General features: G+C 43.2%; 1 protein-coding gene across 1 annotated transcript in view; it reads left to right on the forward strand.

Annotated features, from left to right (window-relative positions):
* Positions 1-17,150, forward strand: part of LOC126159821 (poly [ADP-ribose] polymerase tankyrase-1-like) — a 37,637-nt gene that overhangs the window by 10,851 nt on the left and 9,636 nt on the right. The window contains exon 2 of the mRNA XM_049916626.1: positions 10,889-11,038. Coding sequence (XP_049772583.1) covers positions 10,889-11,038 — 150 coding nt within the window. The remainder of the gene's footprint in view (positions 1-10,888; positions 11,039-17,150) is intronic.

The raw sequence follows: 17,150 nt of genomic DNA on the forward strand, positions 1-17,150 counted from the left end.
AACATTGATATTTCTTTACGTACTACACTAATATGTCATAAAAAATGTGGGTTACTATTTAAAAATACGCAGTTGATATCCGTTTGACCTATGGCAGTGCCATCTAACGGGCCAACCATAGCGCCATCTGGATTCCCCAGTTCAAGTTAGACGAGTATCTCTCTCTGTAGTGTTTTCGTTTGATGCTTATTTCGTGAGATATTTGGCCTGGTCACTATCAATGGACCACCCTGTATATCCCTACCGCATGTCTGTTGGTCATGCATTAAAACCAGCAGATGTTCCTAAGCACCTCCACATTTGTGAATGTCCATTCACTGGGATAACGATGAATGGCTTGGACATGTATCTTTTCTTTATGTCTGATGGAGACTAATTTCAGCTGAGTTGTTACATCAAGTAACACAATCACAGGTCCTGGGTAGCAGAGAGTCAGCAGAACTTCCACGAAACACCTTTGCACGATCATAAGGTTGGATTTTGGTGTGCAATGTCTGTACACAGCATTACTGGTTTCACATTCTTCAATCAGCTGCTGACTTTGGCCCATCACATTGCCAACATTTTGGAGCTATTTGTGGCAGCATTAATGGAGGAGGGAAACGCGTTCATTTACTTCCAAGAAGATGGAGCAACTGGTCATACAGCAAGCCGAACCTTTGAGACAGATACACAATTTCATGATTCACAGTTGTTAACAGAGGGCAGCCTAGTTGGGGCCCTAACTGGCCATCTTTGTCACCTGATCTGTCAGTGTGTTATTACACTGCACGAGAGCCCTCAAGAGCAGAGTCAATCACAACAACCCTCACAGTTATCAAGAACTGCAGCAGAACACTCCAGATGAGACTGCAGCAGTTCAAGCATCCAACCTTCGATCCGTCTTCAGCAACCTACCGACCAGGGCCCAAAAGCATCAAGAGATGAATGGTGGTCATTTTCAACAGCTACTATAGTCATCTTAGTGCTGTATTTACTTTCCTCTGTTGTATTGCTTTGTACTATAGAACTCTAATCTCTGGTGCTTTTATTTGACCCCACCTTCTAATAAATTGCGTGTGTGTGTGCGTCCACCTTAGACTACTGTATATGGAAAGAGCAAAGCTATTCAAGGCAGTAAGATATAACGTTATCTTTTGTGACTGCAGTATAAGCATTTCTATTAGTGTTAATATTAGTCCCGGCGGGGTCAGGGATTTTCACCTGCCTCGAGATGACTGGGTGTTTGTGTTGTCCTCATCATTTCATCATCATCCAGGAAAGTGGCGAAATTGGACTGAGCAAAGATTGGGTAATTGTAAGGGCGCTGATAACCACGCAGTTGAGCGCCCCACAAACCAAACATCATCATCCATCATCATTAATATTAGTAACAACTGTCAGTAGTAACATAGTAGTAACAGTAGTAGTTGTAGCTTCTAGAGAAAATTCATGGTGATGTAGTATTAATAGGGGCTTTCAATAGTTGTAAGAGTTATATTGTTTATTACTACAATTACAGTATCAGTTCTCATTGTAGTGTTAATAGCAATATGTAAAATGAAATAGTAAAATTAGGCAAGATGATTTGAAATAACGAATGCCTCTATGTAGAGCACCACATCGATATCCATATAAATGTTGGAGCATACTGGTAGACAGAAAAAGGACAGAGAAAATCTTTTATTTCAGACATACCATATTATAATGTTCAAAATAAGAAAGAAATAGAAGAAAAACAAGCTTGACATATTTGAGGTACCTAGTAGTTTCCCGAGAGCATGGCAGAGGATGTCCTGAGGTGGTATTGTGTACCAAAACCAGTAACCAGTAGGCTAAATGAAAACAGTTACTAAGGACTAAAACATAAACACTCATCAGCCAGAACATTATAATCACCTACGTAATACTTGATATGTCCACCTTTGCAATGGATAGCAGTAGTGACGCATCATGGTCTGGAAGGGAACTGGCACCACACTGCCCACACAAGGCACCTAATTCCCAATAATTCCTCACGGGGGGAATGAGCTCTTATGCCACGTCGAGGCACATTCCAGATGTGTTCAATCAGATTCCCATCTGGTGAGTTGTAGGGCGAGCACATTAATTGAAACTCGCCACTCTGTTCCTCGAAATACTTCATCACTTCCATTCCTTGTGGTATGGTGCATTACCTTGTTGAAAAACGCCACTGCCATTGTGAAACATGATCCTCATGAAGAGGAGTATGTGGTCTGAAACAAGAGTATATTATTTGTTGGCCATCATGGTGCCTTGAACAATCTCTACTGGACCTATGAATGTCAAGGTGAATTTCCCTAGAGCACAAAGGAACCAGCGCCAATTTCTCTCTGTCCCACAGCATAGGTTCCCAGGAGCTGCTAATGTGCCCATTTCAGTCATAGTTGCTGATGTCATGGTGTTAACATTGACAAATGTATGGGTTGTCAGCTGCAGCGGAACACTGTTAGGAGTCTTGAGGGTACTGTGTGTTCAGACACACTTGTAGCCTGCACTGTCTGTCGCGTTCTACCAGTGTGCCCAGCCTACAACATTCGAGAATGTAATGAGGAATGGCCACCCAACCCCATGACGTCTGGACATAGTTTCACCTTGGTTTCGCCACATGTCGAAGGCACTCACTACAGTGGTCCTCGAACACTCAACAAATCGTGCATTCCGAAATGATCGTGATGAGCGTTCAGGTCATCATAAAATTCCCTCCTTCAAACTGAGACATATAGCATACCTTCCGCATCTACAGATGGACAGCACATTTGCTGATCCTACATCGACTGTGCATGCGTCTGACTAGCAGTCATTCCTCATAAAGTGATGCTGCTATTGCCCGTACATGTTTAATCGATGATAGGCAGGTGATCATAATGTTCTGGCTAATGAGTCTGTTATTTATAAATTGCAATGATCGCTGTTCCACCCAAGAGGGTATAGCGAAAATGACATAAATAAATAAATGAAGCAATAAATGAATCCCTGAACCATGGTGCAGGATAACACATTGGTGATAAAAGACCGTTATTTGGTCTCAGATGGTAGGTACAGTTGCAAAGGGGTCACTGTGAGCCTGGTATGCAATATGGCATTCTTCCCTTGTCCTGACCAGACGTGTTAGACTGTAACCTTGACAACGATAATGCCTGCCCTCGTGGTCATGTGCAACTCAACACTGCTACATTGTAACATCTAAATGCCCCAAAATCTTATTGCTGCACAATTAAACCAGCCACGCAACTGGAGATCAAAAGTGGAGCAGCTTCCAAATTATGTCAGTTGCAGATAACACATGCGTAGAAAGTGTCTCTGTATCCTTCACAAGTATCACACAACATCTGACACTGTTCACGGGCGTTATATAAACGTGCTGTGGTGTCCGGTCTGCCTGTTATGGAGATTTGAAACCCTGATCAGTTACACTGCAGCTGATGGTGTGTTTGTGTAAGAAGCCAGAATGACATCTCACCACTTTTTCGGTATGCTTCAATTTTATCTGTCACACATCGCATTATTAATTCTACACCAGTGACTTGTAACAGTAAACTTGTTTCAATCGGTATCTTCACTCTTCTTTGGATTCACAGACTGAATAGCGTTCAGTTTTGAATTTGAATGTGACACCTTTTATTTCACAGATAAGAGAGACATCAGCAACTACCGACCTGTTTCACTGTTTATATAATTTACCGACATTTTTGAGAAGGTGATGTATTGTAGAAGATTATCACACCTTGGCAACAATAATATTGTCACCAAATCACAGTTGGCCTTTCAGAAGGGGTGCTCTACTGAGAATGCCATTTAAATGTTCACACACCAGATAGTACAAGCATTAAATAACAAAACAGCACCGGTGGGTATTTTCTCTGACCTATCCGAGGCATTTGATGGTGTAAATAATAATATACTGCTAGATAAATTTTGTAGGGTTGATGGTGTTGTCAAGCAATGCATCTTATCACATCTAACCAAAAGGTTTCAAAAAGCTGTATTTAGTAGTAATTCAACCAACAGAATTCAGGGACATAATTCTGACTGGGTGGAAATCACATATGGGGTTCCCCAAGGCTCGATCGTAGGTCTACTACTGTTTTTCATATATGTTAATGATCTACCATCTAATGTACAGCAAGCAGAATTAGTTCTTTTTGCAGATGACAACAGTATTGTTATCACTCTCAGTATTAATACTGAACTGGAAGATATGGTAAACAAAGTTCTCAAAAGTATCATTTTTTGGTTTCTGCAAATTGTCTCACCCTGAATTTCACAAAGACACATTATATACAGTTCTGCACTTCTGGGGGTACTGCATCAGTGATAAGTGTAACACATGGTGGTGAAGTAATACATAAGGTGGAAAATTTTCAAATTCTTCGGTGTCCATATTGATGAGAATTTTAATTGGAAAAACATAAATTTGGGAACTCCTAAAAAAACTTAGCTTCGCTACATTTGCACTCAGTATCATAGCAAATTTTGAAAAGAGATAAATCAGTAAGTTGACATATTTTGCTTCTTTTTATTCAGCAATGTCATATGGTATAATGTTCTGGGGTAATTCATCTTTAAGAAAGAAGGTCTTCATTTCCCAAAAACGAGTTGTAACAATAATATGTGGCGCTAACGCGCGATCGTCTTGTAGCCATCTGATTAAGGAGTTGGGCCTACTGACTACCGTTTCACAGTATAGTTATTCCCTCATGAAGCTTGTTGTAAACAATCTACTACAGTTCAAAAGGAACCATGAGGTACATGATTACAATAATAGAAGACAAAATTACATTCATTACTGAACATTACGGTTTTCTTTAGGTTACCATTAAGGTTTGAACAAAAACTTTTGACCACTTACCCTGTGATATAAAATGTCTAACAGACAGTATGGTAAAATTTGGAAATAAATTGAAAAAGTTTCTGCTTGAGAACTCCTTCTACTCTGTAGAAGACTTTCTATGTTTGTAATGTGTAAAAAGGTATGGGTGGGAACTGATAAGTCAATCTGTGTTTCTTGTTACCATTTTGGGAAAAAAGAATAGTAATTTTATGGTGATGTTTAGAGTACAAATAGACGTATAAATTGTGGTACGGCAGCACCAGGACGAAGTTTTTGAGAACGTCGTCAGGTAAAGAACTCTTCTTCTCAAAAAACTTCGTCCTGGTGCTGCCGTGCCACCGAGACTATACAGCCTACCCAAGATTCATAAGAAAGTGAGTAACTTGGGTGCTCCTACCTACAATCTAGCCAAGTATTTAGCATCTGTTCTTGGCCCTCACGTCGGTAAATGCGAACATCACATTCCCAATTCTATGGTGTTTATTCAGAGATTGAAGTCCTTGTCTCTTAGTCCCTGCGATTTGCTTGTGAGCTTTGATGTCGTGCGACCCGGTTCCTCTGGAAGAATCCTTGCAATTAATTGGTGAGAAACTGGATGAGGACACAACCAGGCTTTGTCGCCACGTGCTGACGTCGACGTACTTTTTATTCAATGACAAATATTTTGAACAGACTGACGGAGTGGCTATGGGGAGCCCACTGTCCCCAATAGTCGCCAACCTTTTTATGGAAGATTTGGAGGACATGGCGCTGAAGACGGCGTCCTTAAAACCAACCTGTTTCTGGAGGTACGTTGACGACACGTGTATGGTGTGGCCTCATGGGAGAGAGGCTCTTGACCGCCTCCTAGATCATTTTAATTCCCTGCATCCTAGTATCAAGTTTACCATGGAGGTGGAAAGTGATGGAAAGCTTCCGTTTCTGGATGTTCTGGTGTACAGAAAGGATGATGGGACAGTGGGACACAGTGTTTATCGTAAGCCTACGCACACGGACCGTTACCTGCATGCTTCCAGCTGTCATCCATCGTTCCAGCGTACAGGGGTCCTGCGAACGTTGGCGAGAAGAGCTTATGCCATTTCAGATGGAGAAAGCTTGACACAAGAATTGGACCACCTTAAGGTTGTGTTCAAGCAGAATGGCTATACAGATACAGATAAACAGTTTGGACCATCGCCTGAACCACCAGAAGATACCTGCAAATCGGTGGCTTTTCTGCCTTTTGCTGGGAGCATTTCCTCGAAGATAGGAAGAATTCTAAAAAGATATCAGATCAAAAGTATTTTTCGTCCGCCGGCCAAGCTTAGAGCGTTTCTTGGCTCTGTTAAGGATGACCTTGGTTTGAGGAAGCCCGGTGTGTATAAGATCCCTTGCCACTGTGGGAAGGCTTATATTGGTCAGACGATCCGGACCATTCAGGACCGATGTGTTGAGCATCAGCGGCACACACGGCTGCTTCAACCCGAGAAATCCGCAGTGGCGGAGCACTGTCTCACCGAGGGACACAGAATGCAATATGATGCGACACAAATGGTTGCCCCTGCATCTCGCTATTGGGACTGTGTTTTAAAAGAATCCATAGAGATTCGTTTATCTGACAATCTTATTAATAGAGACAAGGGTTATCTTTTAAGTAAGACTTGGGACCCGGTGTTACCTGACATTAAAAAAAACGGTCTGCGTCTCATTCGTCGGAATAGAATTTTTTAAAATTTGTTTTATTTTTGACAGCGATATCTCGATTTCGCCTCTTTCCACCACTGGCGGCGCGGCATGTTTACTGCACTAGAGGGCAGCTACGGCACCTTCTCGCGCACGCGTTGTGGGTCTTCTGCGGCCTATATATGGGCTGCCCCTTGCGCTGGGAAGTCAGTTCCGGCGAGATTGTGCACCAGCGCTCTCACCTGATGATGGCAGCCAGTTGGACCGCGGAAATATTGTGTCTTGAAGACGTCATGATCCGGCTGCATACCCGAGAAGAATATTATCAGACGTATAAATTAACTGGCAATTTGCATCTAAAATGACTCATTCGACCACATGACGATCTATCGTGCAATTTCACGCAAGGAACGTGAAAGTAAGCAACAAGCGTTTCTTTCTATTCCCCATGAGTGGGCGATATTCACTTAAACATCTGAAAATTCAGTAACTGTTTTCTATCGTACCTCATTCGTTTCATATTATGCAACATTTATCAACGACATTATGCCTTGTAGACATACTGTATTTGGCTATTTTGTCACCTCCTTGCGAGGCATTAAAATACCAACATACAGAAAAAAACTCGCAGTGCAGCTATTACTCGGCAATGGCGTACGAGCACTCTGTCTAAGACTCGTGGAAGTCTAACGACTTGATGGAACAGTAAAGTGATAAGAATTAATCCCTACATGTTATATGTCTACTTCTAGTACTCATAGATCAACTTTGTCATTATACCATAAATACCTTACGCCTCAGTTGTCTTTGATAGCGAGTAGTGAGCGGCGAGACCGAAATGACGCCCCTTGTGAGGGTAGTCTGCTTGGCAAAGGAGCAGTTCGACGCTGTCGAGTTTCTCTCGCAGTACACAGACATGCAGGTCGACCCCAGTTTTCGGCGCGGCATTCGCCTCACCCAGTGGTGACCCCCGGTGCAGCCGCCAGGCTGTCTGCCGTTCACCCAGGGGGCGACGCGTTGCCTGGGGCGGTAGACGACTTAGACTGTCGTAATCGTGGCCCCAGGGCGTAACAGGAGCCATTCCCCATGTGCTATCACGTCACGAGAGCGTTGCGGTCCCTGTGTTGTTTTGGGCCATCAATAATGTTCGGAAGCGACGTCCCACAAACCAACAACCTTGCACAACATCATATCACTGGCATAATTGATCCCCTTCTTGATTTATATCCCATTTCTTCGTGTTCTGTGTTTATTTTCGCATCATTCTGACAGACAACAGCGACGAAAGAGCCCAAAGAGATTTTTAGATACCTGTCTCCAATTTCTTCCCCCTATAGTCCGATTCCTGTCTCCTAAGCGGCAGGATGTCAAAAATTTAAAAAAAATCGACTTTTCGAAAATATATCTGTTTTGTAGGGTACATCTTTCTGAATAGTTTGATGTATAAAACATACACTCCTGGAAATGGAAAAAAGAACACATTGACACCGGTGTGTCAGACCCACCATACTTGCTCCGGACACTGCGAGAGGGCTGTACAAGCAATGATCACACGCACGGCACAGCGGACACACCAGGAACCGCGGTGTTGGCCGTCGAATGGCGCTAGCTGCGCAGCATTTGTGCACCGCCGCCGTCAGTGTCAGCCAGTTTGCCGTGGCATACGGAGCTCCATCGCAGTCTTTAACACTGGTAGCATGCCGCGACAGCGTGGACGTGAACCGTATGTGCAGTTGACGGACATTGAGCGAGGGCGTATAGTGGGCATGCGGGAGGCCGGGTGGACGTACCGCCGAATTGCTCAACACGTGGGGCGTGAGGTCTCCACAGTACATCAATGTTGTCGCCAGTGGTCGGCGGAAGGTGCACGTGCCCGTCGACCTGGGACCGGACCGCAGCGACGCACGGATGCACGCCAAGACCGTAGGATCCTACGCAGTGCCGTAGGGGACCGCACCGCCACTTCCCAGCAAATTAGAGACACTGTTGCTCCTGGGGTATCGGCGAGGACCATTCGCAACCGTCTCCATGAAGCTGGGCTACGGTCCCGCACACCGTTAGGCCGTCTTCCGCTCACGCCGCAACATCGTGCAGCCCGCCTCCAGTGGTGTCGCGACAGGCGTGAATGGAGGGACGAATGGAGACGTGTCGTCTTCAGCGATGAGAGTCGCTTCTGCCTTGGTGCCAATGATGGTCGTATGCGTGTTTGGCGCCGTGCAGGTGAGCGCCACAATCAGGACTGCATATGACCGAGGCACACAGGGCCACCACCCGGCATCATGGTGTGGGGAGCGATCTCCTACACTGGCCGTACACCACTGGTGATCGTCGAGGGGACACTGAATAGTGCATGGTACATCCAAACCGTCATCGAACCCATCGTTCTACCATTCCTAGACCGGCAAGGGAACTTGCTGTTCCAACAGGACAATGCACGTCCGCATGTATCCCGTGCCATCCAACGTGCTCTAGAAGGTGTAAGTCAACTACCCTGGCCAGCAAGATCTCCGGATCTGTCCCCCATTGAGCATGTTTGGGACTGGATGAAGCGTCGTCTCACGCGGTCTGCACGTCCAGCACGAACGGTGGTCCAACTGAGGCGCCAGGTGGAAATGGCATGGCAAGCCGTTCCACAGGACTACATCCAGCATCTCTACGATCGTCTCCATGGGAGAATAGCAGCCTGCATTGCTGCGAAAGGTGGATATACACTGTACTAGTGCCGACATTGTGCATGCTCTGTTGCCTGTGTCTATGTGCCTGTGGTTCTGTCAGTGTGATCATGTGATGTATCTGACCCCAGGAATGTGTCAATAAAGTTTCCCCTTCCTGGGACAATGAATTCACGGTGTTCTTATTTCAATTTCCAGGAGTGTATATATTTCAGTGATTTTAAGGCACGCTATTTGGTCCTACGTGTACCAAGATGAAGCGCTAGACCACAGACGTCTGCTGTCATACATACGTGTATGTCGCTGTGTAGAATTCGAATGTTTATATTTGCGCCAGAGATGGTCATACGTCTAGCAAAGGACTATTGACACAGAAGATATGTCTTGATGGCGGCACTCAAACCCCAATGAAAGCTTTAATGAATGTGCATGGAAAATATTGCCAAAAACCAATTTTTGTGTGGAAGAGATGCACTTGCTGTTGGTGTTTATGATGCAGTTACATATTTAATGATGGTGTGCAAAGCCGGATATATATTTTAAAGAAAATGGGAATCAAGGGCAAAGTGAACTGCATCAAAGCTTTGTATGCGATAAACAGAGAGCGTGTAGTGAAAGCACGTAAATCGTTTTTGGAAGTGATAAATTCGGAAAGAGTGAATGATAAGAATGTGGAAAAGACGAAAACTGATTTACAAAATGGAAAAAAAACTCTTTATGGTGCTGGACAGTTCTAAAAGATGCCAAATGCAGCCAGAAACTTTAATGGCCATTTTCTGCAAAACACAAATTTCTGTTCTCAGGTACATGTAACATCCAAAATAAATATCCCATTCCTTTTCCAACGTGGTATCATTAAACACAAACTCCTTAATGCAAAACTCTAGAATTTTCCATCTCTATTAAAAACTGTGGTAAAGTTTGAGAAAATTAACTACAAAATTTGAGTTTTTTCTAAACATGAAGTTTAAAATGTAACAGGTCATTCATTTTCTTGAAAATTAAATAAATTCTAGAATTTCATACACCTTTATGTATGGATTGTATGCTGTGCAAAATTCATCGAAGAATCTCTCTTACTTATGAAGAAAAGTGTACCTACAGCAAAAAATGCAGCCAATAGTAAGTGAAAAAATTATAAAATTTCACATGTAAAAAAAATTATTTCGTTATGTTTTTGAACTTCCACTGCTATGATTGTGACTCCTGGTCATGCTGACAAAAATTCTATGAATTTATTTGTAAAAATATAGACAGTAGAATTTAGTATCTCGTGGTGCCTCTTCTGCTCCAAGTCGGTCCGTTTGACGTCCAACCCCCTTAATATACGAGCTACAAACTCCATCTCATGACGGTAGTACCACATTAAGTGCATTTAAGGGTTACTGTCATTCAAATTACTTTGTGATTTACGCTGTTGTCTATTGAAATTATGTTGACCAATGGGCGTTGTAACCACAGTTGTTGAGCTTTGTACACATCTTATATTCATTTTGTACCAAATATTGTGTAATATTCTAGGCTACAGGTATGAGAAAATGAGGAGAAGGAAGATGTATGATTATCTAAATGCTGTCATTCATCTTACGTGGGCCACTACTGCCGTTGGCAGTGTGTGTTCTATTATCTGTGTGTGGACACTCAGCCATACAGTCTGTGGTAATCTGCCCACTGGACTCGATGTGACAACCGTTTTTGAGGCAGTGTTCCTTCTGCGCAGCACGCCAGGCGCTGGAGAGAGCAGGACCGGCCCCTCCTCGCAGCAGCACAGTGGCCACAGTGACAACGGCCAGAGGCCAGCCACAGCTGTGCCTCCCACCTCTTCGCAGACGACTCCCCAGCCTGATGACGTCGCCATCTCTCTCCTGCGGTGAGTTCAGTCACTTTACGTGTAGCCTGTCCACAATCACAGGGCGACATGTTGGGCAGTTAGCCAAGTGATAAAGTCAAGAAATCGAATGTCGCTATTTTACGTTTTTGACGAAGCAGAAGTTGTAGTTCTCGTATAAAGTTTTTCTTTTCATGAATTGTTACGTTCGATGAGGCAAAGATATAAGGGGATCCCTACACCATTCTACAAGTTTTTAGCATGACTTGTTTTCAGTTCCTGACACAGCTCACTTGTGTAAGATAACACTGAAGACTAAAACATAAACTCTCATCAGCCAGAACATTATAACCACCTATGTAACAGCTGATACCTTTGGAATGGATAGCAGCAGTGACATGTCATAGTCTGGAAGGAAATTGGCACCACACTGCCCACACAAGGCATCTAATTCCCAATAATTCCTGGCTGGGGAATGAGTTCTTACGACAAGTCGAGGCACATCCCAGAATTGTTTGAACGCATTCCCATCTGGTGAGTTGTGGGGCGAGCACATTAAATGAAACTCGCCACTCTGTTCCTCGAAATACTCCATCACTTTCATTCCTTGAGATATGGCGCATTTCCTTGTTGAAAAATGTCACTGCCATCTTGAAACATGATCCTCATGAAGGGGAGTATGTGGTCTGGAACTAGTGTATAATACTTGTTGGCCATCATGGTGCCTTGCACAATCTCTACTGGACCTATGAATGTCAAGGTGAATTTCCCTAGAGCACAATGGAATAAGCGCCAGTTTGTCTCTGTCCCACAGCATAGGTGCCCAGCAGCTGCTAATGGTCAAGTGCCCATTTCAGTCATAGTTGCTGATGTCATGGTGTTAACATTGGCAAATGTATGGGTTGTCAGCTGCAGGGGAACACTGTTAGGAGTCTTGAGGGCACTGTGTGTTCAGACACACTTGTAGCCTGCACCGTCTGTCGTGTTCTACCAATCTGCTCAGCCTACAACATTCGAGATATGTAATGAGGGACAGCCACCCAACCCCATGACGTCTGGACATAGTTTCACCTTGGTTTCGCCACATGTCGAAGGCACTCACCACAGCGTTCCTAGAACACTCAGGAAGTCATGCATTCCGAAATGCTCATAATGTGCGTCCAGGTCATCACAGACTTCCCTAATTCAACGTCAGACATATAGCTTAGCTTCCCCGTATATAAATGGACAGCACTTTCACTGATTCTACATCGACACTACATGTATCTAACTAGTGGTCATTCCTCATGAAGTGACGCTGCTATTCCCAGTACACGTTTAATCGATGATATTTCATACACCTTTAAGTATGTATTGTATGCTGTGCAAAATTTAACGAGGAATCTCTCTTACTTATGAAGAAAAGTGTACCTATAGCAAAAAATGCAGGCAATAGTAAGTGAAATAATTATGAAATTTCACATGTAAAAAATTTTTTTTTGTTATGTTGTCTATTGAAACTATGTTGACCAATGGTTGTTGTAAGCACAATTGTTGAGCTTTGTACAAATCTTATATTTATACTTTATTTTGTACCAAATATCGTGTAATATTCTAGGCTACAGGTAAAAAAAATGAGGAGAAGGAAGATGTATGATTACCTGAATGCTGTCATTCATCTTACGTGGGCCACTACTGTCGTTGGCAGTGTGTGTTCTATTATCTGTGTGTGGACAGTACCTCAGCTGTACAGTCTGTGGTAATCTGACCACTGGATTCGATGAGAAAACCCTTTTTGAGGCAGTGTTCCTCCTGTGCAGCACGCCAAGCGCTGGAGAGAGCAGGACCGTCCCCTCCTCGCAGCCACACAGTGGCCCCAGCGACGACGGCCAGAGGCCAGCCACAGCTGTGCCTCCCACCTCTCCGCAGACGACTCCCCAGCCTGATGACGTCGCCATCTCTCTCCTGCGGTGAGTTCAGTCACTTTACGTGTAGCCTGTCCACAATCACAGCGCGACATGTTGGGCAGTTAGCCAAGTGATAAAGTCAAGAAATCGAATGTCGCTATTTTACGTTTTTGACAAAGCAGAAGTTGTAGGTCTCGTATAAAGTTTTTTCTTTCATTAATTGTGACGTTCGACGAGGCAAGGATATAAGGGGATCTATACACCATTCTACAGGTTTGTTGCATGACTCGTTTTCAGCTCCTAACACAGCTGACTTGTGTAAGATAACACTAAATATTTCCCCAAAAATAACGACTGTGCTGGTGTGTTGGGAGCAATTTCAGTTTTCAGCGAAAACTCTGTCTAGTAATCTCTCAGAAAGCCCTACGATATTCTGGTAATACATTAAGCACACTAGTGGAAAGAAGGAGTCAATAACCTTCACTGTGTCATAACGATGGTGAAGTCACTGGTGACAGTGCCACTGAAGCAGAGTTATTATACATAGTTTTCCGAAACGCCTTGACCAAATAAGAGGAAATAAATATTCCTGAATTCCTATCAAGAATAACTTCATAGTGAGAAACATGGAAGCAGATATCCTCGGTGTAGCGAAGAAGGCTTAAATCACTTAATGAAGGCAGGGCCTACGATCCAGATTGTATGACTGTCAGGTTCCTATCAGAATATGCTATCACAAAAGTTCCATATTTAGCAATTACATACATAAGCTCGCTCACAGAAAGATCCGCACCTAAAGACTGGAAAATTGTTCTTTTCACACCAATACACAAAAAGGGAAATATGAGTAATCTGCTGAATTACACCCGACAACCGAAGATAAATTATTGTTGTTGAATAAGAGACAAGACATGGAAATTGAAAAATATTTCTGCATAAAAAGACTAATATAAAAAGAGGAGACAGCTGGCTAAAAAGCGACAGAGAAACATCAGCATGAGAAAATAAACTATTAAGAGCAGGAAATGAAACATATTAAGTCAATACTCGATAATGGAGTGAAAAGTTTGTTGAGAGTGAGTTAAGAAAACCAGCCTGGAGAGCAGATCGTTTGTAACATGGTAGTCATGTGAATAACAATGTACGGGGCGAAGAGAGCCAAGGCTTCGTTTTTTCCTCGGCATCAGACGGCTGTGGTGACTAGTAAGAGGTCCTACATAAATATAGGCTTTGGAAGACTAAAGGCGAGAACAGCTTTAAACAAAAATAGTTTACAGTCATAAATATACGGATTTAAAAGAATAACAAAACCAAAAACTTGTTAATATAGAACAGTGACACGTAAGGAATACATTTGCCAGGGTAACATATTTAACTGATTAACATTTCAGGATCGCAAGTTAATATTTGTGCGAGATAAGCCACTGGAAACGTGAAATGCTGGTGCACTGCCAAAAGGTCGAATGCAGGCATGCAAACATGTATGGATTGTGTTGCTCAAGTATCAGATATCGGTATTTGAAATGGAGTTCGATGCCTGATGCAGTTGGTTGGTCAGTACAGGGACGGTTAATGCTGTTGATGAATGATGCTGGAGTTACTGTATGATGATGTCCCATATCTGCTCGACTGGAAACAGACCTGATGATTGAGAATGCCAAGAGACTTATCAACACTCTATAGAGCATGTTGGGTTACAAGAGCGGTAAGTGATCGAGCGTTATCCTGTTGAAAAACTCCCCCTGGAATGCTGTTCGTTAATGGCAGCAGAAAGGGTTGAATCACCAGATTGAAACAGACACGGTGTGTGGGATAACCATGAGAATGTTCCTGCTGTCATACGAAATCGCACCACAGACCATAACTCAAGGTGTAGGTCCAGTGTGTTAACACACAGAAAGGCTGGATGTAGGCCCCCAACTGGCCTAATCAAAACATGACCAATACCGGCAGCGAGGCTGGTGGTTTGGGATCAGTGAAACGCATGCTACAGGGCACCTGGTTCGGAGCTGTCTTTAAAGTAACCGATTTGTAATACTTCATTGTGTTACTTGGTGACACCTGCTGCTCAAACTGCTGCTGGAGATGTATTGCAATGCGCCAGAGTAATACGCAGAACACGATGGTATTCCCTCTCAGTAGTTCCACGTAGCCGTATGGAACCCAGTCTTCTTGCAACCGAATATTCTTGTATTCACCTCTCCCAGCAGGCATGTATAGTGGCTGCTCTACTGTGAAATATTTCTGCATCACGGAAGGAACAACCAGCATCTCGTAGCCCCATTACAGACTTCGTTTAATCCTTATGAGATGTTGATAAATGCGTCTTTGCCCTCTCAAAGACATTTTTGTCCTACATCAACTAACTGCGTCCAATCTCAAAATGTAAGTAACGCTCGAGCCCGTTACAGTGTATAATTAAAGCAGGATTCATTTGCTCCCTCACTGTGATGCTACTAGCGCCACTCTTAAGCGACGTGACTGCCGCGAAAAGTCATCATCATTCAGATGCAGAAACACGCCTACCAACTTTCGTTTATGTCGCACTGCTTCTTCTTGGTGCTGCAATCCTTCATAGTATGTACTATTTCGAAAGTAAAAGACGTTGTTAACAATGATACCAAAATCTCAAAAAGTTCTTGAACGACTTACTTCACATTTTTATACGATACTCTAATAAACGTTGGGACAGTGCTTGCTTTTATATACCAATGGCTTAGGAGTGCGTCATTGACTAGTGATCAAAATTTTTAGTGTCCCAGTTTTCAACACAGGCACTGCTTAACCTCTGAACAAAAATTAACAGCAGTGTCAGCAGAAGACGTCCAGCATAAGAAGTCGCCATTTTCCTGACAAAGGCTTTGTCAAATAGGGTGGAGGAATGACAGAGCTTCAGGGCATTCCCTTGCCCTTGGGGTCTGAAACTGACCTTAAAAGGGAGAAGAGTCAGTAATGATCAATGACGCGAGGATGCAGAAGATAATGCAATCGAATAAATTAAAACCATATAACGTGTATCCATAGGACATACGTCGTTAACAGAGAAACTGTCTTGAAGCAATCTGCATTGAGAAAAGATTCCGGACAAGTTACCCTTTTGGATCTCTGGGAGTGGACTACCAATGTCGAAGTGACCATGAAAACGAGACGGAATAATTTACAATGGGATAACCTTCTACGACTTGGAGCTTTGAATTCAAAGGTTTGATCGTAATTGGAAAGCTAGGGGGTCTAAATACGGAGGTGCAAAGGCCCCAGTCTAGATACGGTGGGGGTCATTGATGTGAAACAGAAGAAGGCTAAGGATTTGTCATAAGACACATTGGGGTAATATTAACAGCAACAGAACATTGTGTCATGGGTGTAGGAATCGTTATGTATAAGAAGTAGGAGAGAGAGAGTGGGCTACTGGGAACAGCTCTATGCCAGAGTTTTTCTCACCAGATTCGAAATCAAACGAACGCCGACAACGATAGTCAGATACACATGGCAACGACACAAGGAAAAGGAGAAATGAGATGAAATATGGAACTGAAATGCAGTTGCAGGGGAAAGAAAAGAAGAAAGGGTCATGGGGTATACGGGCTTGGCATAGGGATGAGACAGGTGAAAGTCTAATTGATATTTGCAATCAAATTCAGATGGTAATAACGAATACTCTGTTCAGTAATCATGTGAGGAAAAAATAAACTTGGAATTGACCCAGAGACACTGGAAGATTCCAGCTGGATTACATCATAGTCAGACAGAGATTCCGAAATCAGATATTGGAATGTAAGGCGTTCCCAGATGTAAACATAGATTTAATAATTATGAAGAGCAGAGTGAGGTTTAAGAGAGCCGATCAGAAGAATCAGTGTAGAAGGATGTAGCATACTGCAGTACTGAGAAATGAAACTTAAAGTTTACCAACGATATGGATATTGCGGTAAGGAATGTCACAGTGGGCTGTTCAGTTGAAGAGGAGAGGACATCTCTAGAAAGTAAAATCCCAGACGGTGTACAGACGAACACAGATAGGGAAGCTAACTTCGAAGAAATATTCAGTAAGAAAATAAAATACAACTGATCGATGAAAGAAGAAAGTATAAAAATATTCAGAGAAAGACAGGAAGACAGCTACATTCACTAAGGTGGCAACAGTCGTGGGATACCTGCTGATATCATGTCAGACCTCCTTGTGCCCAGCCTACTGCAACAACTCGACATGGCGGCGAACCAAGAAGTTGTTGGAAGTCCCCTGTACAAATAATATGCCATGTTGCCCC

This window comes from Schistocerca cancellata, unplaced genomic scaffold, assembly GCF_023864275.1.
Source record: "Schistocerca cancellata isolate TAMUIC-IGC-003103 unplaced genomic scaffold, iqSchCanc2.1 HiC_scaffold_1148, whole genome shotgun sequence".
In the NCBI taxonomy this organism is placed as follows: Eukaryota; Metazoa; Arthropoda; class Insecta; order Orthoptera; family Acrididae; genus Schistocerca; species Schistocerca cancellata.